The following is a 26,879-nucleotide window of genomic DNA, read 5'->3' on the forward strand; positions in this document are numbered from 1 at the left end:
TTTAATCAGCTTATAAATTTGATGAATGTGGATAGTTCTCTGGCATCATTCCAAGAAGATTCTTTTTATCTGTTGGACTGAAGCACACAAAATAAAACAATAAAGCCATAAAACACCATCAAGTAACATATATTCATTGATACTCAATATTAATGTACTGAGTTATCTTTGAACACAGTGGTGGTTTGTCAACCTATCATACTGTATAAAGACATAATACATAATGATAATAGTTTGTATAATATTTTGCTATTTCCAGGTGGTTGAATAGATTAATAAATCAGAATTATAGATTCTAATCACCTCAGCATATCAGTATATAAAATTTTTATACCAGAAAATATTTCATTATCCCTCACAATTGGCATAGACATTATAAAAATATTACCAAGTTATGCCCCTACTTTGAACAACCTTTCAGTAACTTTTCAGTCGTTTTACTTGAGTTAAGATCTGGAACATTTAGTATCATTTGAAAAGGCCCTGTCAGAGCTGGCTTCAGCATTACTGGCTTTTTTAAAGTTCTTGTTTATGTGAAATTCTTTCTAATTTTGGTGGCTTCTTGTATACTGTTTCCTCTGCAAGTGACACCATACCTGGTTTTCTCCCTCTCCACACACTTTTCCTGTCATGGCCTTTTTGCATCTTTTGGGCCATTCTACTTCTTCAGAGATTTCACTGATCCTTTCTTTTTAAATCATGTCTCCCAGCTAAAATCTCTGATTGTACACTTTAATTTCCTTCTTAGATTCATCACTGTTCATTTATGTATGTTGTGATTATTTGTCTGTTAATTCCCTATCCAGAACAAGAGCTCTCTGAAGATATGAACCCTGTCCACTTTTGTTCACTGATAAATCCTTGGCAGTTAGCACAGGGAATGGCACCACAGTTGATGCTGCTTACGAGGTAGGCTGAGGGAAACCCAGTACCTTTCTGACCCTTACCAGGATCAGAATTCCTCTACCAGACCGAGAATTCCTCTACTGACACAGTTTTCTAAGAAAATAGAATACCAGTATAATGAAGGGTTTATAAAATGTTTTAGAAATCAGTGTGTGGGTCCCCTTCCCCTCATTTCCATCAGATCTTTGCATTACTGTTAAGTGTTAAAGGGCACAAATAACTTAAAAAATTAATTTAAGCAAAACTTGGGCAGTATATGGTCTTTCTTTAAAGAAAAAGGCTTAAAAACGGTCTTTAAAAAAATTCTGTTTTAGGGGCTCCTGAGTGGTTCAGTCGGTTAAGTGTCTGACTTCGGCTCAGGTCATGATCTCGTGGTTCATGGGTTCCAGCCCTGCTTTGGGCTCTGTGCTGACAGCTCGGAGCCTGGAGTCATCTTTGGATTCTGTGTCTCCCTCTGTCTCTGCCCCTCCCTCCTCGCCCTATGTCTCTCTGAAAAATAAACATTTAAAAATTATTTTAAAAATATTTTATTTTGTATTTATTTTTTTTCTTTTTTGTGTATTTTTATTGAAATTCTAGTTAACATACAGTATAATACTAGCTTCAGGTGTACAGTATAGTGGCTCAACACTTCAATACAACACCCTGTACTCATCACAAGTGCCCTCTTTATTTCTTTTTTCTTAAAAAAGTCGGTTTTAAAGGCAGTATTTCTAAAAGTAAAATTGAGGACTTATATAGCAAAACCCAGGTATTTTTACATTAATTCAGTCCATTTACATTGTTGCATCATATTACTGCAAAAGAGTCTTTAATCAGTTGGATGTACCTCTCCTTTATATTTGCATGAATTTAAAATTTGAATTACACACATTAAAAATGTCAATAGATAGCATTCTGGTATTTTATCAAAGATAATGTGGCTGTTTGTTGTGGCTCTGGTTGTAGGCAGTATGAAACTGTGGTTCCACTTGAAGATTCTATTGTGACTGAGGTTACAGCAACTCTACAAGAATGGGCCAGTCTGTGGAAACAACTCTATGTGGTAAGTAGTTGATAACTAGCTTACTAGATCATTAAAATTCCATTATACCAAGTGAAAACATTTATCTTACCTATGCCAATTACAAATTTTTAGATTTCTGAATATTTGCAACTTTTCAATGTATGTTCCTAATATTAACTGAGACATAGTACACTGAATGTTGTTCAGTCTGAGGAGAATACATTATTTGTATGCCTGCAGTCCCTCCACCCTATCCCAGTCAATGGAATTTAAGTTCCTTAACACCAGAGATTTTAACTGTCTTACTCACTGCTGTAGCTCCAGAAGCTTTCATAAAATAGGTATTTACTGAATGAATGAGCAAACTTAAGAGTTGCATTGTGAGCCTAATGGTGGGTAAAGGCCAAGAAGTTGTATCCACAGTTTCTTATAGCTAGTAAGCTGATAGGATATGTCATATATGACATGCTTTGCTAAGCCCGTAATTAATAGAAAGATTAGTAAAAACCCAGCCCATATCCTCTGTAAACAGAAGTAGAGAGTGATAGGACACACAAAATCAAGGCTAAACATGAGTGACAAGGTTTGGGTTCAAACAAGATGGAATAAACACATTCTGTATATTCTTCTTAGTAATTACAACAAAAATCCTGGACAAAACCCATAAATCACCTGCCAGAAAACTCTGAAAGTAAAGGAAGAGAAGGTGGAGTGATTAGGGACCTTTGGACTCAAGGATTGAGTGAGTTCCCTGATTGTTGTTTTTTCTTGCCTCCCATATACTTTGGCCTGGGATCTAGAGAAGCCCACAACGTGGATATACTGTTGGGTGCACACAAAAAGCATCAAAGAAAGCCTTTTTTTTTTAAGCCAAAGGATGGCACAGCAAGACAGAAACCTTTTAATCTATCCTTTCTATTCTCCAGACAAACATTGCAATAAAAGCTGCACCCTCATACCCACCCAAATAGGCATTGCAATAGTGGAACTACTCCATGTCATACACACACTCTTACCCCCATGTGCAGTAACACATGTTTCTCTCCAGTGGAGCCTTAGGTCAAACACTGACTTCTACCCCTCCCCACTATAGTAATGAGGCAGTGCCTCTTTTCATTGGAGTCTGTGGGAAGATTCTGACTTTCACTTCACCACCATTTGCAAGGTGGCACCTTTCTACAGCAGAGCCTGTGGGTGGGACTCTGGATTTCACAACTACCCAGTGTTAACATAGTGATGCCCTTATTTTGCAGAGTTCTGTGGGCAAAACTATGACTTCCTTCTATGCTCTAAAGTAAGGAAGCAGCCTCCATCCACAGAGGAGCCTGTGGTTGGAACTCTTGATTTCCATTTCCCTTATAAGAATAAGTGGGTCCCTTCCCAGCTGAGCCTATAGGCAAGACTGACTTTAACCTCCCCATTATGAGATAGTGCCGCACTCTAGTACACCATGTAAACAGTCCTCTATTTTTCATCCTTGTCCTGCTGAAATGAGGCAGTGCTTCTCACCACCCAAATCCATGCAGAGTGTAAGTGAAGTAGAGTTCTGCTATCTAGGTAACACACAAATGGGGAAAACCAGAAGAGCACTGGAAAGACTTCATGTGCGAAATTGACATATGAATCACAGACCACAAAAGTGAGCCTAGAATTGCATTCTGAATCTAAGCAGATTGACCACCTACTAAAATAGAAGTTTTAAACAGGAATCTGAATGTCATAGTACAATACTTAAAATGTCCAGTGTACAGACTAAATTTACTTGTCATGTAAAATATCAGGAAAACTTTAAGAAGAAAAGATAACAGATGCCAACTTTGAAATTACAAAGACATTGGAATCATCAACAAGGGTTTTAAAACTGCTTTTGTAAAATTGCTCCAGCAAGCAATTAGAGACACTCTTGTTTTTTTTTTTTAATTTGCATCTTTATTTACTTACATTATTTTATTTATTATATAATTTATTGTCAAGTTAGCTAACATACAGTGTATACAATGTGCTCATGGCTTTGGGAGTAGATTCCCATGATTCACCACTTACATACAACATCCAGTGCTCATCCCAGCAAGTGCCCTCCTCAATGCCCATCACCTGTTTTACCCGCCTTCCCACCCCCTTCCACCCTCAGTTTGTTCTCTGTATTTAAAAGTCTGGGTGGCCCAGTTGGTTAAGTGTCTGACTTCGGCTCAGGTCATGATCTTGTGGTACATGAATTTGAGCCCCATTTGGGCTCTGTGCTGACAGCTCAGAGCCTGGAGCCTGCTTCAGATTCTGTGTCTTTCTCTCTCTCTGCCCCTCCCCTGCTCATGCTTTGTTTCTCTCCCTCTCTCATAAATAAAAACATACACAAAAATTTTAAAAAATAAAAATAAAGGTCTCTTATAGTTTGCCTCCCTCTCTGTTTGTAACTTTTTTTTTTCTTTCCCTTACCCCATGGTCTTCTATTAAATTTCTCAAATTCCACATATGAGTGAAAACATGATATCTTTCTCTGACTGACTTATTTCACTTAGCATAATACCCTCCAGTTCTGTCCACGTTGTTGCAAATGGCAAGATTTCATTCTTTTTCATTGCCGAATAGTATTCCATTGTGTGTGTGTGTGTGTGTGTGTGTGTATACACATATACTGTATACACTATATATATATATATATATATATATATATATATACACATGCACACATGTATATGCACACACAGTATATATAGACACACTATATATATACACATACTGTATATACACACTATACACACACACACACACACACACACACACATCTTTTTTTTTTTTTTTTACACCACTTCTTCTTTATCCATTCATCATTTGATGGGCAGTGGGCATTTGGGCTCTTTCCATAATTTGGCTATTGTTGATAATGCTGCTATTAACATTAGGGTACATGTACCCCTATGAATCATCACTCCTGTATCCTTTGGATAAATTCCTAATAGTGCTATTGCTGGGTCGTAGGGTAATTGTATCTTTAATCTTTTGAGGAACCTCCACACTGTTTTCGAGTTGCTGCACCAGTTTGCATTCCCACCAGCAGTGCAAAGGGGTTCCCCTTTTTCCACACCCTCGCCAACACCTGTTATTTCCTGAGTTGCTAATTTTAGCCACTCTGACTGGTGTGAGGTGGTATCTCAATGTAGTTTTGATTTGTATTTCCCTGATGATGAGCGATGTTGAGCATCTTTTCATGTGTCTGTTAGCCATTGGGATGAAGAGACACTCTTGAAACAAATGAAAACACTCTTGAAACTGCAGCAAGGAAATAGAAAACTTAAAGAATCAAATGAAAATTTTAGAACTAAAAAATAGACTAACAAAAATTTAAAAATTACTAGGTAAATTCAATAGCAGAATGGAAAGAACAGAGGAAGGAATTAGTGAGCTTAATGATGGATCAAAAGAAATTATCCAATCTGAATAATGGAGAGAAACTAAATGGAAAAGTAAACTTAGCTTCAGAGACCTGTGGGACAATAACAAAAGATATAACATTTAAGTCATCAGAGGACTAGACAGAAAGGACAGAATGTGGAGTTAAAAAAAAATTGAAGAAATAATGGCTTAAGTCTTCCCAAATTTGGCAAAAGATGTAAGCCAAGAAGCCAAGTAAACTCTAAACAGGATAAACCTAAAGAAATCCATGCACAATCACATTGTAGTTGAATTTCTGAAAATTAAGGCAGAAGAAGCAAATCTTTGTATATATGTATATATATATTTTAAAAAATTTTTTATGTATTTTAAAATTCCAATATAATTAATATACAGTGTTAGATTAGTTTCAGGTGTGCAATTTTGTAATTCAACAATTCTGTACATTACTCACTACTCATCATGATAAGTGTACTCTTAATCCCTCCCCTTCACCTATTTGACCCATCCCCCCACCCGCCAAAGAAAAAGTTTTAAAAGGAAAACAACACATTACCATTAGGGAAATGACAATTTGAATGACAGCAAATTTGTCATCAGAAACTATGGAAGACACAAGGGAGTGGCCCAACATTTTTCAAGTACTGAAAGAAAAAAAACCTGATGTTACCCCAGATTTGTGTATCCAGGAAAAATATATTTCAGGAATAAAGGAGAAATAAACACATTTTTAGATGAAGGAACCCTAAGAAAATTTGTTGCCGTTGGGTTGGTTCTAAAATAGTAGCTATAATGGATGTTTATCAGATACAAAGTAAGAGATAATGTAAGGACACTTGGAATGTAGGAATGAAGAAATCAATAGAAGGGGTAAATTCTGTTAGGTTTTTAAAGTAGTCTTTGAGGAGACGAAGCAGAAATTATAACACTGATATGGATTTCAGTGTATGTAGAGGTTTATATTTAAGAAAGTTGTATCTAAAACGGTGATGGAAAGGGACATAAACTGTGGTATCTGCATTCTATTTCAAGTAGTAAGATGTTGATACTAGTAGATTATAATACATTATGCATATATGTTATAATCTCTAGAGGAATCATTAAAACTGTTACACAAAGCAATATAATAAAAATGCTATCAATAAACCAAAATGGAATACTAAAATGTTCAAATAACCTATAAGAAATTAAGAAAGGGAAAACAGAGGAAGGTGAAACAGAGGGAACAAAAAAATAAATACTAAAATGGTGGATTTAAATCCTAATATATGAATAATAAAAAGATGAACATTGGCAGAGTTGATAAAAAAGACTTGACTGTGTGCTGTAAGAAACTCCATATATAATGACATAGGAGGTGAAAAGTTAGAAAAATACATACCATTCAAACATTAATAAAAAAAAGCTTGAATGGCTATAGTAAGAAAGATTATTATATTAATTATGAATTATTTCTTCCTTAAATATAAATAAAAATAAATAAAATGAATTATATTACTATTAATTAAAGTTGATATCAGAATAAAGAAAAGGGATATTACAGAGTGGTAAAATGATCAATTTACCAAGAAGATGTAACAATCTTAAATATGCATGCACCAAAAAACAGCTGCAAAATAAATGAAATAAAACCTGAAAGGACTGAATAGAGAAAATGGAGAAATCATTTATTATATTTGGAGATTTATGACCCTTTCCCCTAGTAATCGATATAACCGCTTGACAAAAGTCCCCAAGGATAGTGAAGAACTGAACAATGCCATCAACCATTGGGACCTAATTGAAAGTTTTAGACTGTTCCATCCGATAAAATTGGAATACAGATTGTTTTCAAGCATATGTGGAACATTCACCAAGATTGACAATATCTTGGGTCATAGAACAACTCAACAAATGTTCAGTAATTCATGTCATACAAAGGATAATCTGACATTAATGGAAGCAAAATAGAAATCAGGACCAGACAACAGGAAAATATTGAAGCACTTAGAAATTAACACACTGTTAAATAATCCATGGATCAAAGAGGAAGTCTCAAGAAATAAAAAATATGTTTAAATGAATATAAATGAAAATATAATGTATTATCTGGAAAACAGTGTGGAGGTTCCTCAAAAAATTAGAAATAGAACTACCCTATGACCCAGCAATAGCACTAATAGGAGTTTACCCAAGAGATACAGGAGTGCTGATGCATAGGGTCACGTTACCCCAGTGTTTATAGCAGCGCTTTCAACAATAGCCAAATAATGGAAAGAGCCTAAATGTCCACCAACTGATGAATGGATAAAGAAGATGTGGTGTATATATACAATGGAATACTACTTGGCAATGAGAAAGAATGAACTCCTACCATTTGCAGCAACGTGGATGGAACTGGAAGGTATTATGCTGAGTGAAATAAGTCAGTCAGAGAAGGACAGATACCATATGTTTTCACTCATATGTGGATCTTGAGAAACTTAACAGAAGACCATGGGGGAAGGTAAGGGGAAAAAAATAGATACAAACAGAGAGGGAGGGAGGCGAACCACAAGAAAGTCTTAAATACAGAGAACAAACAGGGTGGATGAGGGGTGGAGGAGAGGGAAAATGGGTGATGGGCATTGAGGAGGGCACTTGGGATGAGCACTAGGTATTGTATGTAAACCAATTTGACAATAAATTATATTCATAAAAAATATAATGTATTAAAATGTGTGGAATGCAGTTGAAGCAGTGCTGAGAGGGACATTTATAGCATTAAGTGCATATAATTAAAAAAAACATGGTATCAAATCAATAACTACTTCAAGAATCTAATAAAAGAAGATAAACCCAAGCAAGCAGAATGAAAGAAAAAATAAAGAGCAGGGATCAATGAAATTAAAAATAGAAAAACAAGAGAAAAATCAATCAAACCAAAAGCCAGTTTTTAAAATATCAATAAAATTAATAGACATCTACCAAGACTTACAAAGAAAACAACTGAAATAATAATTACCAATATATTTGGACTAAAGAAAGAGATATCACTGTAGATTCCATAGACATTAAATTGACAATAAGAAAATGTTATAAACAACTTCATAACATGTAAGTGAGAATCTAGATGAATCAAACAAATCCTTGAAAATCACAAGTTGCCAAAATTCACCCAAGGTAAAATAGGTAATCTGATTATGCTACAGGTATTAAAGTAATTGAATTTATGAAAATCCTTCCCAAAAAGAAATGTCTAGGCACAGATAGTTCCACTGGTGAATTCTACCAACAGTCTAAAGAAGAAAAGACAGCAAAATGATTCAGAAAAAGCATTTGAGGAAATCCAACACTCTTATGATAAAAATGCTCAGCAAACTCTGAATAAAGGGAACTTTTTCACCCTGAGAAAGGGCATTCATAAAAACCTACAGCAAATATCATACTTAATTGTGAAAGTCTGCTTTTGGGAACAAGGTGAGGAAGTCTGCTTTTAACAGTTTTATTCCACATAGTACTAGAAGACTAGAAGATTTAACCAGTGCAGTAAGGCAAGAGCATCCTATTCAAGGCCCAGATCTACCCCCACTACCACCCAAATGCAAGATATGCTAAGAAACTGAAGCATGTTTGGTTAGCATTAGATCAGTTTAATAAAGTATGTGCAACACTTGTCTACTAAAAACTATATAAAACATTACTGAAAGAAATTAAAGAAGACCTAAATAAATGGAGCAAGAAGTCATGCTTGTGGGGTGGAAAACTAAATTTTGTTAAGATATCCATTAATTTCAAAATGAATTTTTGCATCAACACAGTAACAAACAAAATTTCAGTGGGCACTTTTGTATAGAAATTGATTACATTGATTCTGCAATATATAAGGAAATATAAATACCTGGGATGTCCAAAGCAAACTTGAGGAAGAACTAAGTTGGAGTATGTGATTTTTTTTTGTGTATGTGATTTCAAGACTTACTATGAAGTACAGTAATCAAGACAAAAGGTATTGACAAAAGGATAGGCATATACATCGGTGGAATAGATAGAGATAATAATTGACCACACAAATATGGTCAATTAACTTTTTCACTTATATATTTTAAATAAAGATTGTATATAATTTAAGGTGTACAACATGATGATCCAATATATATGTAATTGGTGAAATGAGTGCTAGAGGCAACCTAATAAGCATGTCACCTTTTCCTCACATAGTTACCATTCCTTGTGTGTGATGAGTGCCCTTGAAATGTACTCTCTTAGCATATTTTTAGTAATCAATGCAGTATTATAGAGTATAGCCCTCATGCCTGTATATTAGGTCTGTGGCTTATTCATCCTCTGTAATTGGAACTTTGTACTCTTTGACCAACATCTCTGTTCTCTGCTTCTGTAATTTATACTTTTTTAGATTCTGTATATGTTATTTAAAATATATATATGCGTGTGTGTGTGTGTGTGTGTGTGTATAGTATAATATGTATGTAATCCTAAATGGTATACATTTGTTTCAGTGTTTATATGGTTAGAATTACTCTGTACATATTTTTCTACAACTTCCTTTTATCCCTCAGTAGTATGTTCTCACATTTATTCATGTTGTATTAGTAGTTGTTCATTTCATGGTTATATAGTATTCCATGTGCTTATGCCCTATTTATCCATTCCACTCTTGGTTGACATTAAGGTTAATTCCTTTTTTTTTTTTTTTTTTTTTTGCCCATGTTCAAGAGTGAGACTGGTCTATAATTTTCCTTTCTCCAGTGTCCTTGGTCTGGTTTAGGTATCAAGGTTATACTAACCTCATAAAATGAATTGGAGAGTTTTCTCTTTTTTAATTTTCCTATAAAAACTTATATAAGATTGTGATTACCTGTTCCTTTATTTTTTTTAATGTTTATTTTTGAGAGAGAGTGAGCACAAGTGGGGGAGGGGCAGAGAAAGAGGGAGACACAGAAACTGAAGCAGCCTCCAGGCTCTGAGCTGTCAGCACAGAGCCCAACGTGGGTCTCACACTCACGGGCTGTGAGAACATGACCTGGGCCTAAGTTGGACGCTCAACTGACTAAGCCACCCAGGAGCCCCTGTGATTACCTGTTCCTTGAATAGCTGATAGAACTAACCTTTAAACTAGGATAGTATTTTCTTCATTAAATGATACTTTAAATTACGGATTCCATTTCTTTATTGCTTTTGGAATCATTCATGATTTGTTTGTTTTTTTTAAGAGAGAGAGGGGATGGGGAAGGGCAGAGGCATAAAAAGAATCCCAAGCAGACTCTTTGCCCAGAGCAGAACCCCAGATGGGGCTTAATCTCACAACCCTGAGATCATGACCTCAGCAGAAACCAGAAGTCGGATGCTTAACTGACTGAGCTACCCAGGTGCCCCCATTCAGGATTTTTCTTGTCAATTTTGAGAATTTCTTTGTTTTAGGAATTTTTCTATTTCATGTTTTTAATGGTAAAGACATAAATTGCCTTCTGCAATAGTTAATTCCTGTTTTGACTCCTAATATTCTTTATTTGTGCCACCTTATTCATCTCACTTTGACTTGCCAGAGATTTGTCTATTTTAGTAACCTTTTCAGGTAATATCTTTTGGCTTTGCTAACCGTAAGTTATGGTCTCATTTTCTATTTATTTAATTTGTGTTCTTGTTTTTATTTCCTTCTACATTTTTTGTGGGCTTACCCAGTTTTTCTTTTTCCAACTTATATATAGTTGGAAACCTAGCTCATATGTTTTTTTATTTTTATTTTTTTTTATTTTAGAAAGAGAGAAAGCACGAGCGGGGGAGAGGGACAGAGGAAGAGAGAGAATCTTAAGCTGGCTCCACGCTTGGCAAAACCTGACATGGGACTCAGTCTCATGATTATGAGATCATGACCTGAGCTGAACTCAGGGGTCAGATGCTTAACCAACTGAGGCACCCAGGCGCCCCAGCTCATTTGTTTTTAATTCTTTCTTTAGGTATGTCTAGTGTGCTATGTAACGAGCCATGAGTTCATTGATTACATTTGTTCCAGAAACTCTTTGGCTATTTTTTTTAGTATTTATTTTAATTCCAGTTAGCATACAGTGTTATATTAGTTTCAGGTGAATTACTATAATATAGTAATTCAACATGTCTATAAAACCCTGCGCACATCATGACAAGTGCACTCCTTAATCTCTGTCATCTGTTTCACCCATCCCCCTCACTGCCTCCCCTCTGGTAACCATCAGTTAGTTCTCTATAATTAAGAGTCTGATGGTTAAAATCAGCAACACAGGAACAACAGGTGTTGGTGATGACGTGGAGAAAACGGAATACTTGTGCACTGTTGGTGAGAATGCAAACTGGTGTAGCCACTCTGGAAAGCAGTATGGACATTCCTCAAAAAGTTAAAAATAGAATTACATATGATCCAGCAATTGCAGTACTGGGTATTTACCCAAAGAATACAAAAACACTAATCAAAAGGGATACATGGCACCCCGATGTTTATAGCAACATTATTTACAGTAGCCAAGATATGGAATCAGCCCAAATGTCTACTGATTGAATGGATAAAGAAGATGTGGTTAGATATAGGACAGAATTACTCAGCCATAAAAATAATGAAATCTTGCTGTTTGCAATGACATGGATGGAGCTAAAGAGAATAGTGCTAAGCAGAATAAATCAGAGAAAGACAAATACAATATGATTTTCCTCATGTGGAATTTAAGAAACAAAAACAAACAAGCAAAGGAAAAAAATAAGAGACAAAGAATTCTTTAGGTATTTTTTTTAAGTCTGCCTGGTTAGTTTTTACAGCCTTTTCTTCCTGTTATGTACTGTACTCATTTATTTCTTTAAACATAGATATCCATAATATTTTGTATATGATCATTTCAGTGTTCAATTTTTGTACTGATTCAGTTGTATTTTTTAAATTAAATTTATTTTATTTCATTTTTAAATGTTTATTTTTGAGAGAGAGAACGAACTAATGGGACAGGAGCAGAGAGCGAGAGGGAGACAGAGGATCTGAGGTGGGCTCTGCATTGACAGCAGAGAGTCTGATGTGGGGCTGGAACTCAGGAACAGTGAGACCATGACTTGAGCCAAAGTTGGTCACTTACCTGACTGAGCCACCCAGGCCCCCCTGATTCAGTTGTCTTTTTGTTTGCTGACTCTTGTGTATATTTCCTTGTTTTAATCCTGTTTTTGGTGGTTTTGTTTTTGTTTTGCAGCTGATGTTCTTTGGAACTATAACTCTAGGAATTCTTTAAAGCTAGGGTAAAAGCATTTCTCAGAGAAAATTTACATTTGTTTTTGCCAGGTTCTTGGGGTATTACCTGTCTTAGAAACATGTTGAAGTTTATATTGAGGTATTTGATAGGAATTGCATTAAATGGGTAGATTGCTTTGGGTAATATAGACATTTTAACAATATTTCTTCTTCTAATACATGAGCATGGAATGCTTTCCATTTTTTGGTGTCATTTTCAGTTTCTTTCATTAGTGTTTTATAGTTTTCAGTGTTCAGATCTTTTACCTCTTTGGTTAGGTTTATTCCTAGGTATTTATGGTTTTTGGTTTGCTGTAGTGATCGAGATAGTATGACACTGGAACAAAAACAGATACATAGATCAGTGGAACAGAGTAGAAAACCTAGAAGGAACCCACAACTATACAGTCAGTTAATCTTTGACAAAGCAGGAAAAAATATACAGTAAAATAAAGTCTCTTCAACAAATGGTGTTGGGAGAACTGGACAGCAACATGCAAAAGAGTTAATCTGGACCACTTTCTTACACCATACACAAAAATAAATTCAAAATGGATGAAAGAGCTAAATGTGAGACAGGAAACTATCAAAATCCTAGAGGAGAACACAGGCAGTAACTTCTTTGACATTGACCATAACAACTTCTTTCTAGATATGTTTCCTGAGGCAATGGGAACAAAAGCAAAAATAAACTTGGGACTTTATCAAAATAAAAAGCTTCTGCATAGCAAGGGAAATATGCAACAAAACTAAAAGGCAACCTACAGAATGGGAGAAGATACTTGCAAATGACATATCTGATGAAGGGTTAGTATCCAAAATGCATAATGAATTTATAAAAGTGAAGACCCAGAAAACAAATAATCCAGTTAAAAAATGGACAGCAGACATGAGTAGACATTTTTCCAGTGAAGACACACAGATGGTCAACAGACACATGAAAAGATGCTCAGTACCACTGGTCATCAGGGAAATGCAAATCAAAACTACAGTGAGATATCACCTCACACCAGTCAGAATGGCTAATATTAAGAACATAAGAGACAACAGGTGTTGGTGAGGATGCAGAGAAAGGGGAACCCTCATGCACTGTTGGTGGGAATGCACACTGGTATAGTCAATCTGGAAAAAAGTATAGAGGTTTCTCAGAAAGTTAAAAATAGAACTACCCTATGATCCACCAATAGCACTACAAAGTATTTACCAAAGGAATACAAAAATACAGTTTCAGAGGGGTACATGCATCCTGATGTTTGTAGCATCTTTATCAACAATAGCCAAGATATGGAAGCAGCCCAAGTATCCATTAATTGATGAATGGATAAAGAAGATGTGTATATATACAATGGAAAATTACACAGCCATAAAAAAGAATGAAATCTTGCCATTTGCAAGGATACGGATGGAGTAGAGAGTATAATGCTAAGCAAAATAAGTTAGAGAAAAACAAATATGATATGATTTCACTCATGTGGAATTTAAGAAACAAATTATCATAGGGGAAAAAATGAGAGAGGCAAATCAAGAAACAGACTTTTTTTTTTAACGTTTTTATTTATTTTTGAGACAGAGAGAGACACGGCATGAACGGGGGAGGGACAGAGAGAGAGGGAGACACAGAATCGGAAGCAGGCTCCAGGCTCTGAGCCATCAGCCCAGAGCCCGACGCGGGGCTCGAACCTGCGGACCGCGAGATCGTGACCTGAGCCGAAGTCAGATGCTTAACCGACTGAGCCACCCAGGCGCCCCAAGAAACAGACTCTTAACTATAGAGAACAAACTGATGGTTACCAGAGGGCTGGTGGATAGGAGGATGGGTGAAATAGGTGATGGGGATTAAAGAGTGCACTTGTTGTGATGAGCGTCAGGTGTTGTATAGAAGTGTTGAATCACTATATTGTACACCAGAATCTAATATTACACTGTACATTAAATAACTGGAATTTAAACAAAAACTTAAATTTAGATTGAGGTTTCTTAGGCTGCAACAGTAGAATGAATTCTCTCCTCAGACCCATGGGAGTGCTCATTTGCAGTTATTGTTCCTTTTTGTGACTCATTCCATCCACAGTCAAGGCTGAGATGGATATGTAGTCCTGTTTCTCTCTGTGATAGGTGGGATTTATTACCTCCGAGTTCATCTCACTGAGGGCATCTGCCTTCTAGAATCCTAGCCTTCTGAGATTTGATTCCACCTCCTGCCTAGCTCTGGCCTAAGATATTTAACTAAAACCCATGGATTAGTGGGTATCCCCAGGGTAAGTGCAGGTGTGATGACAAATTCTCCTTATTTTGATGTAATAGTAGTTTCTGGCTTTACTTTCTTATGCACCCAGCCATATATTAGATATTTTGCTTTCATTTTGCTGTTATCTATTATTTACAGATTTTATGTTATATGAAGGGGTTATCTCTATCTGATTTGTGATAGTTCTACATTTTAAAGTAAGTGTTCTATGCTCCTGAAACCTTCTGTTTCTTTTTTAAAACAGCTTTCTCTGAGTCCCTTTCTCTTAAAAACTGACCATTATTTATTGATGGTCTGTATGGACTCAACACTGTTTATACATTTATAACCATTTTCTACTCATAGCAGCATTGTGAGATAGCATTAACATTCTCACTTTTTACTCTGTTAAGTCGCACAGATAGGAAGTTACTTAAGGTGACTTGGTAACACGCTACCTCCCTCTTTCTTCCCCTCTCAGATTTTATTGGACAGGAGTTTATGGGTAAACAAATTTGAGTTATCCTTTTTGCCTCAACCTTGTCTCTAGCCAAGTCCCAGAAAGATTCACCAAATGTTTACATTGTAAAAGTAATCCTCATTACTTCTCCATATTTGACTTCATGCGAGTTCACAAATAAAAAACCAGTATCTTCTTCCAATATGGATTCTTTATGGACTGCATAATGGCTTTTTATTTAAACTAATTTCTGGCCAGTATTCAGAGTAAAAGTAATGCTGAAATATTGATCCACTGGTGAGCATTTGGTCCTGATCTATGTCGGTAGAACAATGGATGTAAAAAAAGCTTATTTTTAAAAAATGTATATTTATTTATTTTGAGAGAGAGAGTGCACATAAACAAGGGAGGGGCAGAGAGAGAGGGAGAGAAAGAATCCTAAGCAGGCTGTGCGCTGTCAGCTCAGAGCCCAACTTGGGGCATGAATTCACCAACTGTGAGATCATGACCTGGGCCAAGATCAAGAGTTGGACCCTTAATTGACTGAGTTACTCAGGTGCCCCCCCCCACGTTTTTTAAAAGTTTATTTATTTTGAGAGAGAGAGAGCAAGTGGGGTAGGGACAGAGAGAGAGAGAGAGAGAGAGAGAGAGAGAGAGAGAGAGAATCCCGAACAGGCTCTGTGCTGGCAGCACAGAGCCTGACCCTGGGCTTAATCTCACAAACCGTGAGATCATGACCCCAGCTAAAATCAAGAGTTGGATGCTTAACCAACAGAGCCACCCAAGCAGCCCCTAAAAGATTATTTAAAGATGTACTATTTTGTTTAATCTGCCGTGAGAGTTTTCCTTCATTCATATTAGTATCACTAAAGCTGTTTTGGATTGTCAGATAATTCTCTAATAGTAGTAAGCCATAATTTTAATAAGAATGTTTTAAGCTGTTGTCATGTGTAAAACAAGCTTGAGAAAGAACACTGTTTATGAAAACTATGAAGAGTTATACAGTTCTAACATAAGACTGAAAACTGAAACCTAGGATCTCACTACTGCTCTGATGCTGTAACACTTGATTCCATCATGCTTACCCTAGGATACCATTATGAACTGTGTCAGTTATATTACAGCGTTCATTTCTAACATTCTGTAAAAATGAAGTTTCTGTGAGAAGGGGCATCCTCCTGTTTAAATGTAGTTTGGGCTGAGTTATGAGGCTTCTTTAAAACACACTTTCAATAGAAATACACTTAATGTTTCAGGCAAACAATGACAGATTGGCTGGGAAGCTTGAGTTCTCTCAGAGGCAACCCAGAGGGGTTACATGTCCTCTTCTGTGCAGAGCAATTGGGTGAGCAAATTATACCCAAGGACATACATTCAATGAGATATAACCATCTCTGAGGCTTACTTTGTAAATTTGAGTTATGACAGCAGCATATTTAAAGAGCTTAAAATATTATAACACTTTCCTAATTCCTGGGAGCTCCTGTTTTTATCTAACAGGAGCTGAAAGTGATTATTTCAGGTATGAGATGTTCTAAAGCTGTGGATCAAAAACATGCAGGAACACAGCATTTTTAGAGCTGGCTCAAAGAGTATAAATCTTTGTTTCTTCCCCAAAAGACTAAATTGGGGGCTAAGAAAGTCTGTTATTATTGTTCATAGAAAAGAGTATTTCCAAGAAAGCAGATGTCTGCCTTTCTCAAAATTCTCTCCTAGAGAAGGACCCTTTTTTTTTTTTTTTTTTTTTTTTTTTTAGAAACCTGCTTTAGAAGCTGCATATATTTTCATGCTGTTATCCTTACTACCAGCTCTAAACGATGAGTCTGATGTATGTGTGCTATTAGCTTCTCTGTGCCCTCTGAGGATGATGACACTTGTGCTGCAAATTATCATTTCAAATCAGTGTTTACTCATTCGTGGGACTTCACCCACAGCTGAGCCTGCCTTGACTGTGATTCTGAGTTTTTAGTAAGGACAGCTGCTTATTTCCTATGCACTACTTTTTTTTAAGCTCATCAGTTCATCAGCCACTGTTGTATTTTGTTCAGAACTTTTTATTTTTTTAAAGCAGAACATGATCATATTTCAATACACAACTTCTGTACAACCAAAAAGTAAGACATCACCGTAAAATGTTGGTAAGAAAATAGGGTATTTCATTTGCAGTGTATGGCAAATGGTTAACATCCTTAGACATAAATCTCCTAGAAACCAGTTACAAAGACACTAATATTTAAAAACAACAAGTTGCCTTTTATGGAAGATGTTTTAGGTAAATATATGAGAATAGGAAAAAATCCGTGATTGGAGAGCAACTCCAATTTAAAAATAAGAAATTTTAGTACCTGCACACTAACTTTTTGAAGATTGTATTGGTGTGTACAGATATTTTAAGAATCACACATTGTCAAAGGAAGATTCCCTGATTCTTCAGTATAACCTCTTGTATAATTAGATTCTTTATCTTTACCTTGTGAGTCACAGAGTTAGGCTTAATTCATTTTGGCTATATTTATGATATGAAATTGAATAAAAACAAGTAGCCTAGTATTAATTTTGTGAAATACAGGTTGAATTTTGTTATGAGTTATACTGGCATATATTTGGTTGGTATGTTGCAGCTTCAGTGCTTGGCATCCATTTTTCCAGTTTATCTTTACTACATTCAAGAAGTTAGGCTGGGAAGATTGCTTTTGTTTTATAGATAAGGCAACTGAGAATTAGAGAATTAAGAGCATCACAACCAAGCTGAAGGAGATAGATTTTGTCTAGATGAGTAGGCAAAATGGAACTAGAATCTAGGTCTCCTTGACTTCAAGTTTTCCATGGTAAGAGATTTAGACTCAGTTAAACTGAATAAATTCACAGTACTTGTTAACCATGAATTGTAAAGATTTAAAATGAAAAAGTTGGTATTTTGTATTAGTCAAATTTTTATTGTAATATCTGAGTAATGCTAATAAGTGGACAAATTATAATATTGTACTAGGCCTTTTCATTAATATTTGTATATTTGTTTCAAATGTTTAAAATTTTAGGAAAATTTTGATCCATAATACTGCAAATAAATAGCTATTGTTTAAATATGGAAAGAGAACCTTTCTGCCAACAGAAAAGAAAGTATTTTTAGCTAGGTATTGACACTGAAATTAAATTGGCTTCAAATTTAAACTTAATATAAAATAACTTTCTTTTAAAAACTGACATTTAATGAGCATTAGGTTTCATTTCTTATTACTCCTTTAGCCTTTGTAATCTAAATTACCTAGATGGCATTTCAAATCTTGGATGGTTTTAGGACTGCCTTTCTCTGAGAATAACACCGTTAATCTGTCAGAACCAAATGCTGGAATACTTTTCCATTCGGTGTTACTAAAAATAGAGCACCAGTTTTTTTCTGTTTTTTGTTTTTGTTTTTGTTTTTGTTTTTGTTTTTGTTTTTGTTTTTGTTTTGGTCTCCTCATTCTGAGAACTTCCATAGCAACACATTGTTAAAGTAGAACAGTGTATTTCAGGGAGGAATTTTTTTTTTTAAAGACAAATAGCACTTCTGTTTACTAAATCTGTGGTACTCAGGGTAAATATTGTAAGGAATGCTTACATTATTGAACACATGACAGAGTTTCAGATTACACCAGATGGATACTTTCAAGTTTTCATCCAGAAACCTTCTGATAACATGACAGATTGTTTGTATTATTCCCTAAGTATCTTTATTAAATTTTAAATATTTGTATTAAAACATGCAACTGAGAAATATGTGAGAATAATTCTAGTTCTCTTCATTTGTTTTTTGACTTCACTAGGTAAATTTAGAAGAAAGGATTTCTAAATGACTTATTACCTAAAGCCAAAATTTTCACTCCATAATTTCCTCACTTTATTCTCCTTTTATCTCTTTGAAAGCTTATTTGCAACTTAATTTTTTTTTGTTTTTGTTTTTATTTTATGGCCTCTCAGTTGTGGTTGGTTTTTTGTTTGTTTGTTTTGTTTTGTTTTTGTTTGTTTGTTTTTCCTGGAGATTTCTCTTCTGCTTCTCCTACCTTGCAGGCATCACATATTTTCTCACCTGTAGCAATTCTTCCTTTGATACAACTTTCAGCTTCTCCTCTTTCTGTCTAGTCCCACTGCTGTCATTTGAAAACTCATCCTCTCTGGTAAGATTTAGTTTGTTTCCTCCTCTAAACTATTCATATCACTTTTATGTTATTCCTCTGCTTATAAGGTCTCGACTTAGGTTGTCTTCTGTGGGAAGAATAACAACACATTCATTCTCCTATATACACTGCCTCTGCTCACTCAGGCTTGTGGTTTCACAAGAATGATGATTCTCAAGGTGTGATGAGCCAGATCACTTCACTAAACAGCGTCTCTTTATTTCCAACTGCCTATTGGCTTATTAGTCATATCTACCCAGATGTGTACTACACGTGGCTCAAGCCCAGCATGTCCATTCTAGGCTCTTTGCTCTCTCATCTTTTTTGTGTCCTCAGGCTCTTGTGAGGATCAGCTATGATAATACTTATGTAAATGTAAATTTTGGATAATCATTATTCAGGATACACTTGTGGAAGGGTATGTGATTAATGGTGGGCAGTGCTGAGCATCACACAAGTTTTACATATTCTTAATCAGAGGAAAACAATAATGCATTTATTCAGTTGTCCATTCAACAAATATTGAATATTCAATAGTTTTCAATGTATTGTTCAATGTTCAATACATTACAGTGTGCCCCACCTTGCTGCTGGGATTTAGCAGTTAATAGAAAAGATAATGTCCCTGCCCTTTCAGAACTCACTTTCTAGAGTGGGAAACAGATAATGAACAAACAAGAAATGTATTTAATATATTCTGAGATTCAGGGTGTTTTATATTTTTGATTTATATCAGAAATTTGGAAGCATCTTTTAAAATACATTTTTGTAATTTACATATTTTAAAGGTCATCCATTTTATGTATATAGTTAGGTGATTTTTAGTAAATTTACAGAGTAGTGCAAACATCACCACATCCACCTTTAAAATATTTCCATTACTCCAAAACGGTCCCTCATGTTCATTTGCAATCAATTCACACTCCCACAAAGGCCCAAGTGACCATTTATCTGCCTTCATTCTCTGTAGATTTGCCTTTTCTGGGCATTTCATTTAAATGGAATCACGTGATATGTGGTCTTTTTATATCTGGCTTCTTTTACTTAGTATAATGTTTTTGAGATTTATCCATGTTGTAGCATGCATCAGTAGTTCATTCCTTTTTATCCTGAATTGTATCCCATTCTATGCATATGCATTTTGTTTATTCATAGTTGGTGAACATTTGGATTGTTTGTGTTTTTTGGTTACTATGAATAATCCTGCTATGAACATTTGTGTACAAATCTTTGTGTGGACGTGGACATGTTTTCATTTGGGGTGGGGGTAGATACAGAAGAGTAGAATTTCTGGGTCACAGGGTAAATTTATGTTTAACTTTTTAAGAAACTGCCAACTTTCCCACAGTATCCGTACCATTTTCCATTATTACCAGCAGTCTGTGATGGTTTCATTTTCTCTATATTTCTAGCAACACTTGTTATCATCTGCCTTTTTTATCGTAGCTATTTTGGTGGGTGAGAAATGGTATCTTACTTTAGGAATTTTTTACTGTTTTAAAAATTTGAATATAGTTGACACAATATTACATTAGTTTCAGGTGCACAACATAGTGATTCTGCTTCTCAATATATTATGCTATGCTCACCACAAGTGTAGCTACCATCTGTTAACATACAATGCTATTACACTACCATTGACTATAATCCCTATGCTGTACCTTTTATTTCTGTGAGTTATTTATTTCATAAGTGGAAATCTATAGCTCCTACTCCCCCTACCCCATTTTGCCCATCCTCTCACTGCCCCTCCCCTCTAACAACATCAGTTTGTTCTCTGTATTTATAGATTGGTTCTGCTCTTTATTATTTTGGTTTTTTAGATTCTACATATAAGTGGAATTATTTTGTATTTGTATTTCTCTAATTTCACATAATACCCTCTAGATCCATCTGAGTTTTTGCAAGTGGCATATCTTACAGTTTTGATTTATATTTCGTTAGTGGCTGATGTTTGACATCTTTTCATATGCTTATCCATTCATGTATCTTCTTTGGTAAAATGGTCATTCACATCTTTAGCTTAGTTTTATTTTTAATGTTTATTATTTTTTTAAATATAATTTATCGTCAAATTGGCTAACATACAGTGTGTAAAGTGTACTCTTGGCTTTTGGGGTAGATTCCTGTGGTTCATTGCTTACATACAACACCCAGTATTCATCCCAACAAGTGCCCTCCTCAATGCCCATCACCCATTTTTCCCTCCCCCCACCCCCATCCTCCCTCAGTTTTTATTGGGTTGTTTGCCATCTTATTGATTTGAAAAAGTTCTTTGTAAGGCATTCAGATTGGTAAGGAAGAAGTAAAACTGTCACCATTTGTAGGTAGTCTGATACTAACCATAGAAGTTATTATTAGAAGTAATACTATTATTAGAAGTAATACTATTAACTATTATTAGACGTAATACACGAATTCAGAAAAGTTGCAGGATGCAAGATTAACATACAGAAATATGTTGCAATTCTATATACAAATAACAAAGTAGCAGAAAAATTAAGAAAACAATTTCATTTACAGTTGCACTAAAAAGAGTAAAATACCTAGATATTAACTTAAGGAAATGAAAGACTGGTACTCTAAAAACTATAAAACACTGATGAAAAGAATTGAAAACAACACAAACAAATGGAAAGATATTCCATGCTCATGGATTGGGATATTTAATATTGTTCAAATGTCTGTGCCACCCAAAACCATCTACAGATTTTCTTTCTTTCTTTCTTTCTTTCTTTCTTTCTTTCTTTCTTTCTTTTTCTTTTCTTTTCTTTTCTTTTCTTTTCTTTTCTTTTCTTTTCTTTCTTCTCTTTCTTTCTTTCTTTCTTTCTTATTATTTTTTAATATATAATTTATTGTCAAATTGGTTTCCATACAACACCCAGTGCTCATCCCAACAGGTGCCCTCCTCTTCAGTGCCCATCACCCACTTTCCCCTCCCCCACCCCCCATCAACCCGGTTTGTTCTCAGTATTTAAGAGTCTCTTATGGTTTGCCTCCTTCCCTCTCTGTAACTTTTTTCCCCCTTCCCCTCCCCCATGGTCTTCTGTTAAGTTTCTCAGGATTCACATAAGAGTGAAAACATATGGTATCTGTCTTTCTCTGTATGACTTATTTCACTTAGCATAACACTCTCCAGTTCTATCCACATTGCTACAAAAGGCCATATTTCATTCTTTCTCATTGCCAAGTAGTATTCCATTGTATATATAAACCACATCTTTATCCATGCGTAAGTTGATGGACATTTAGGCTCTTTACATAATTTGGCTAAACAATCTACAGATTCAGTGCAGTTCCTATCAAAATACCAATAGCATTTTTCACAGAACTAGAACAAATAATTGTGAAATTTGTATGGAACCACAAAAGACCCCAGAATAGCAAAAGCAATCTTTAGAAAGAGGAACAAAGTTGGACATAGGAAAATTTCAGATTTTAAGATGTACTACAAAGCTATAGTAATCAGAACAGTATCATACTGGCACAAAAATAGATCAATGGAACAGAATAGAGAGTCCAGAAATAAACTTATGCTTATATGGACAATTACTCTATGACAAAGGAAGTAAGAATATACAATGGAGGGGCACCTGGGTAGCTCAGTTGGTTAAGCACCTGACTCTTGGTTTTGGCTCAGGTCATGATCTCATGGTTTGTGAGTTCAAACCCCACATTGGGCTCTGCTCTGACAGCATGGAGCCTGCCTAGGATTCTCTCTCTCTCTCCCTCTCTCTCTCTGCCCCTCCTCTGCTTTCTCTGTCTCTCAAAATAAATAAACTTTAAAAAAAAATTAAAAAAAAAGAATATACAATGGAGAAGACAGCCCTTCAATTAATGATGTGGGGAAAACTAGGCAGCTACATGCAAAAAAATGAAACTGGACTACTTTTTTTACACCATACACAAAAAATAAAATAAGAATGGATCAAAGACCTAATGTGAAACCTGAAGCCATAAAGCTTGTAGAGTAAAACATAGACAGTAATTTCTTTGGCATTGGCCTCAGCAACATTTTTCTAGATGTCTCATGAGGCAAGGGAAACAAAAGCAAAAGTAAACTGTCAGGATTATATCAAAATAAAAAGCATATGCACAGCAAAGGAAACAATCAGCAAAATAAAAAGGCAACCTTCTGAATAAGAGAAGATCTCTGCAAATGTTATATTCAATAAGGGGTTAATATCCAAAATATATAGAGAACTTAAACAACTCAATATCAAAAAAACAATGTAATCAAAACGAACAAAGGACTTGAATAGACATTTTTCCAAAGAATGCATACAGATGGCCAACAGACACATGAAGAGATGCTCAACATCACCAGTTGTCAGGGAAATATAAATCAAAACCACAATGAGATACCACCTCACACCTGTCAGAATGGTTAGTGTCAAATAGGTAAGAAAGAACAAATGTTAGTGGGAATGTAGAGAAGAAGGAACCCTTTGTGCGCTGTTGATGAGAATGTAAATTGGTGCAGCCACTGTGGAAGATAGATAACATGGAGGGTCCTCAAAAAATTAAAAGTAGAAATACCATATGATTATAATAGTTTATTTTTTTTAATGTTTATTTATTTTTGAGACAGAGCATGGACGGGGGAGGGTCATAGAGAGAGGGAGACACAGAAACAGAAGCAGGCTCCAGGCTTTGAGCTGTTGTCACAGAGCCCGATGCGGGGCTCAAACCCACGGACCATGAGATCATGACCTGAGCCGAAGTCGGACGCTTAACTGACCAAGCCACCCAAGCACCCCTGATTATAATAGTTTAATAGTAGATTTTACATCTTGGAAGTGTGCATCCTTTACCTTTGTTCTTTTTCAAAATTGTTTTGGGTATTCTGGGCACTTTGCATTTCCATATAAATTTTAAGATTAGCTTATCAAAGAAATTAGGAAATATCTTAAAATTAATGACTTACACTTGGCAATTTGTTTCTTTCATAGTGATGTTGCTTACACTGAATGATATCTTAGATTTGGGGAAATATGGTAAAATATCAAATGATGTTACATGCAAAGGAGAGAAATAATGCAGTGAGAAGAATAGGAAGTTTTGGGGGTAATGTTGCATTGTTGTTGTGTAAACAGTGGTGAAACAAGGCCTTCTGGATAAGGTGACTTTTGAACAGAAACTTGAAGAAGGTGAGGAAATGAACCATGGTGAGATCTGGAAAGTGGTCCTATCAGAGAAAGAACAAGTTTAAAAACTCTGAGTTTCCTAAGTCAGGAAAACACTGTTTTTTTTCCAATGACCAAAGATGAAATCATAGTATTATGGCTTTAATTAGACTTTTATCTTATTTATTTGAAGGTTAAGTTGAAAGTCAACCTTTATTTTAGAGAGAATATGATTCTTCCAAAGACAGTACAACATTACATGATATAATTTATCCTTTTACCATCTTGGTTCATTCCTTGGACTTCTTACACCTCTGATCCATTCAGTATAATGTGTATGAAATGGCCTCAGAATTTTTTTTTTTAATTTTTTTTTTTTCAACGTTTTTTTTTTTTTTTATTTATTCATTCCTGGGACAGAGAGAGACAGAGCATGAACGGGGTAGGGGCAGAGAGAGAGGGAGACACAGAATCGGAAACAGGCTCCAGGCTCCGAGCCATCAGCCCAGAGCCTGACGCGGGGCTCGAACTCACGGACCGCGAGATCGTGACCTGGCTGAAGTCGGACGCTTAACCGACTGCGCCACCCAGGCGCCCCTGGCCTCAGAATTTTAATAGAAAGGTACTAGGATCTTCTAAATGTTTCCCCATCCTCATTTCTTGTGGGGAGAAATCTCAAGCATAATTTTGCTTAGTCCATAACATATAACTACTAGAAATCATTGAAATCATCCATCTAATAAGAACCCATGTCAACAAAAGACTTCAAGATATATTTTATGAAAGTTATGATAGCTTATGATATGTGCTTGAGTGAAGATTCCTCTGCAGATATCTAAAGGCTGTTATATAGTTCCCTGATCTTGGTATTAAAGTGACTCACTCCACTTTTCACACCAGTGTGGATCTTGTGGTCTGTGGAATTCTTTTGTGTGATATTTTCCCACCTCCTAGTTTCCATTGGGGCTTAGAATAATATTTGCCATGAGAAACAGCTATATTTCTCAATAGATAGATGTAGAGAATATCCAGTTTGGTCTAAGAGAAAGAATGGGTGACACTACTTTTCTTCCCCAGAGCTCAAATAAATCCATGTATGATACCAATATTTAAGCCAGATTTTTATTAAAACTCAATAGGCTTGTAGGAAAATACTGTTATTATGCAAGGAGACCGTTAAATCCAGTGAGATCTGTAGCTCAGAGAATATTGCTAATGGCCAGGCTCTGTGTGTGTATGTGTATCATACATGTGATATCTGTGAGATATGTATATTCTGTATATATCTATCTAAAATTCTGTTCTTCCTTGTATGTACTTTGATACTTTCAAGGTTCTACCTGATTCTTTTCATTTATGGGTCTTTTCAGTCATATAAAGACTGTATAAATATCCCTACTTTTATGTAGTAGCTTTGTAAATTAATCTCAGTTTTAAATGCATCAAACTAGCTTTTTAAATATATTGTTTGTTAAACCCTCTTGTAAAATATGTTGTGGTATGTACCCATAATATATTACATGCAAGTCTTGAGTTTCTTTTATCGGCACCTCTAAAGTATTACATAAGCTTTGTACTTTTGTGATTGTCTTTAGGCTTTTCTCATTCTACTTACTAATAGTAAATGTGACAGGGTGGCAGTGTTATTCATCCCTCCCCTTGTGGCATTCATTGTATCTATTTTATTTAGTTCGTGAGTGTAGGCATGAAACAAAATATTAACAAGTCGAATCCAACTATATAAAAAGGATGACATTATGACCAAGAGTTTATCTCAGAAATACAAACTTGGTTTCACATTTAAAAATCAATGTAGACTTCTGCTCTTGCCCAGGATGGAGTAAGTGGAATTATTCATATTCTTTCACTTGAACAGCAACAACATGGACAATATAAAGAAACTGGGTATGAAGCAACAATGGATAGTGATTTTTGAGAGGTAGGGTATAAGGTGAGCCCTAAGACTGTCTCAGCTTGCTACTTTGAGACAGTTTCTACTTTGCATCATAGGGAGATGAAATTCAAGTGGAGCCCAGGAGACTCTAGAAACTGAGAAGGCAGAACTAGATTCTGGTGAGAACAAAGCAGCCAAAGTTGGCAGGACACAGTACTGAGGAGAGAGCTGTAGAGAGGAGAGGAGGGAAGGGGAAGGGAGAGGAGAAATCCTAGAGATCTGCAGAGGGTCTCTTCAGAGTATTCAGTAGGATGATGATCAGTTCATGCATGTGAGGAAACTACTCAAGGCATGAGAAACAAATCATTAGAATGATTATAGTACAGTACCTGATATTTACACTGTACTGGTAATAGTGCCTATTCCTACTAGTCACACTGAAAAAAACTTTTAATTTTCATGGAGCATTAGGTAGACTATTCAGAAAAGTC

The 26,879-nt window shown here is 35.5% G+C and overlaps 1 protein-coding gene across 1 annotated transcript in view; it reads left to right on the top strand.

Moving 5' to 3' along the window:
* DOCK3 (dedicator of cytokinesis 3) overlaps window positions 1-26,879 on the top strand; it is a 560,028-nt gene that overhangs the window by 191,803 nt on the left and 341,346 nt on the right. Inside the window, exon 5 of the mRNA XM_049640567.1 lies at window positions 1,855-1,951. Coding sequence (XP_049496524.1) covers window positions 1,855-1,951 — 97 coding nt within the window. The remainder of the gene's footprint in view (window positions 1-1,854; window positions 1,952-26,879) is intronic.

The sequence above is a fragment of the Panthera uncia genome, chromosome A2 (genome assembly GCF_023721935.1).
Source record: "Panthera uncia isolate 11264 chromosome A2, Puncia_PCG_1.0, whole genome shotgun sequence".
Lineage (NCBI taxonomy): Eukaryota > Metazoa > Chordata > Mammalia > Carnivora > Felidae > Panthera > Panthera uncia.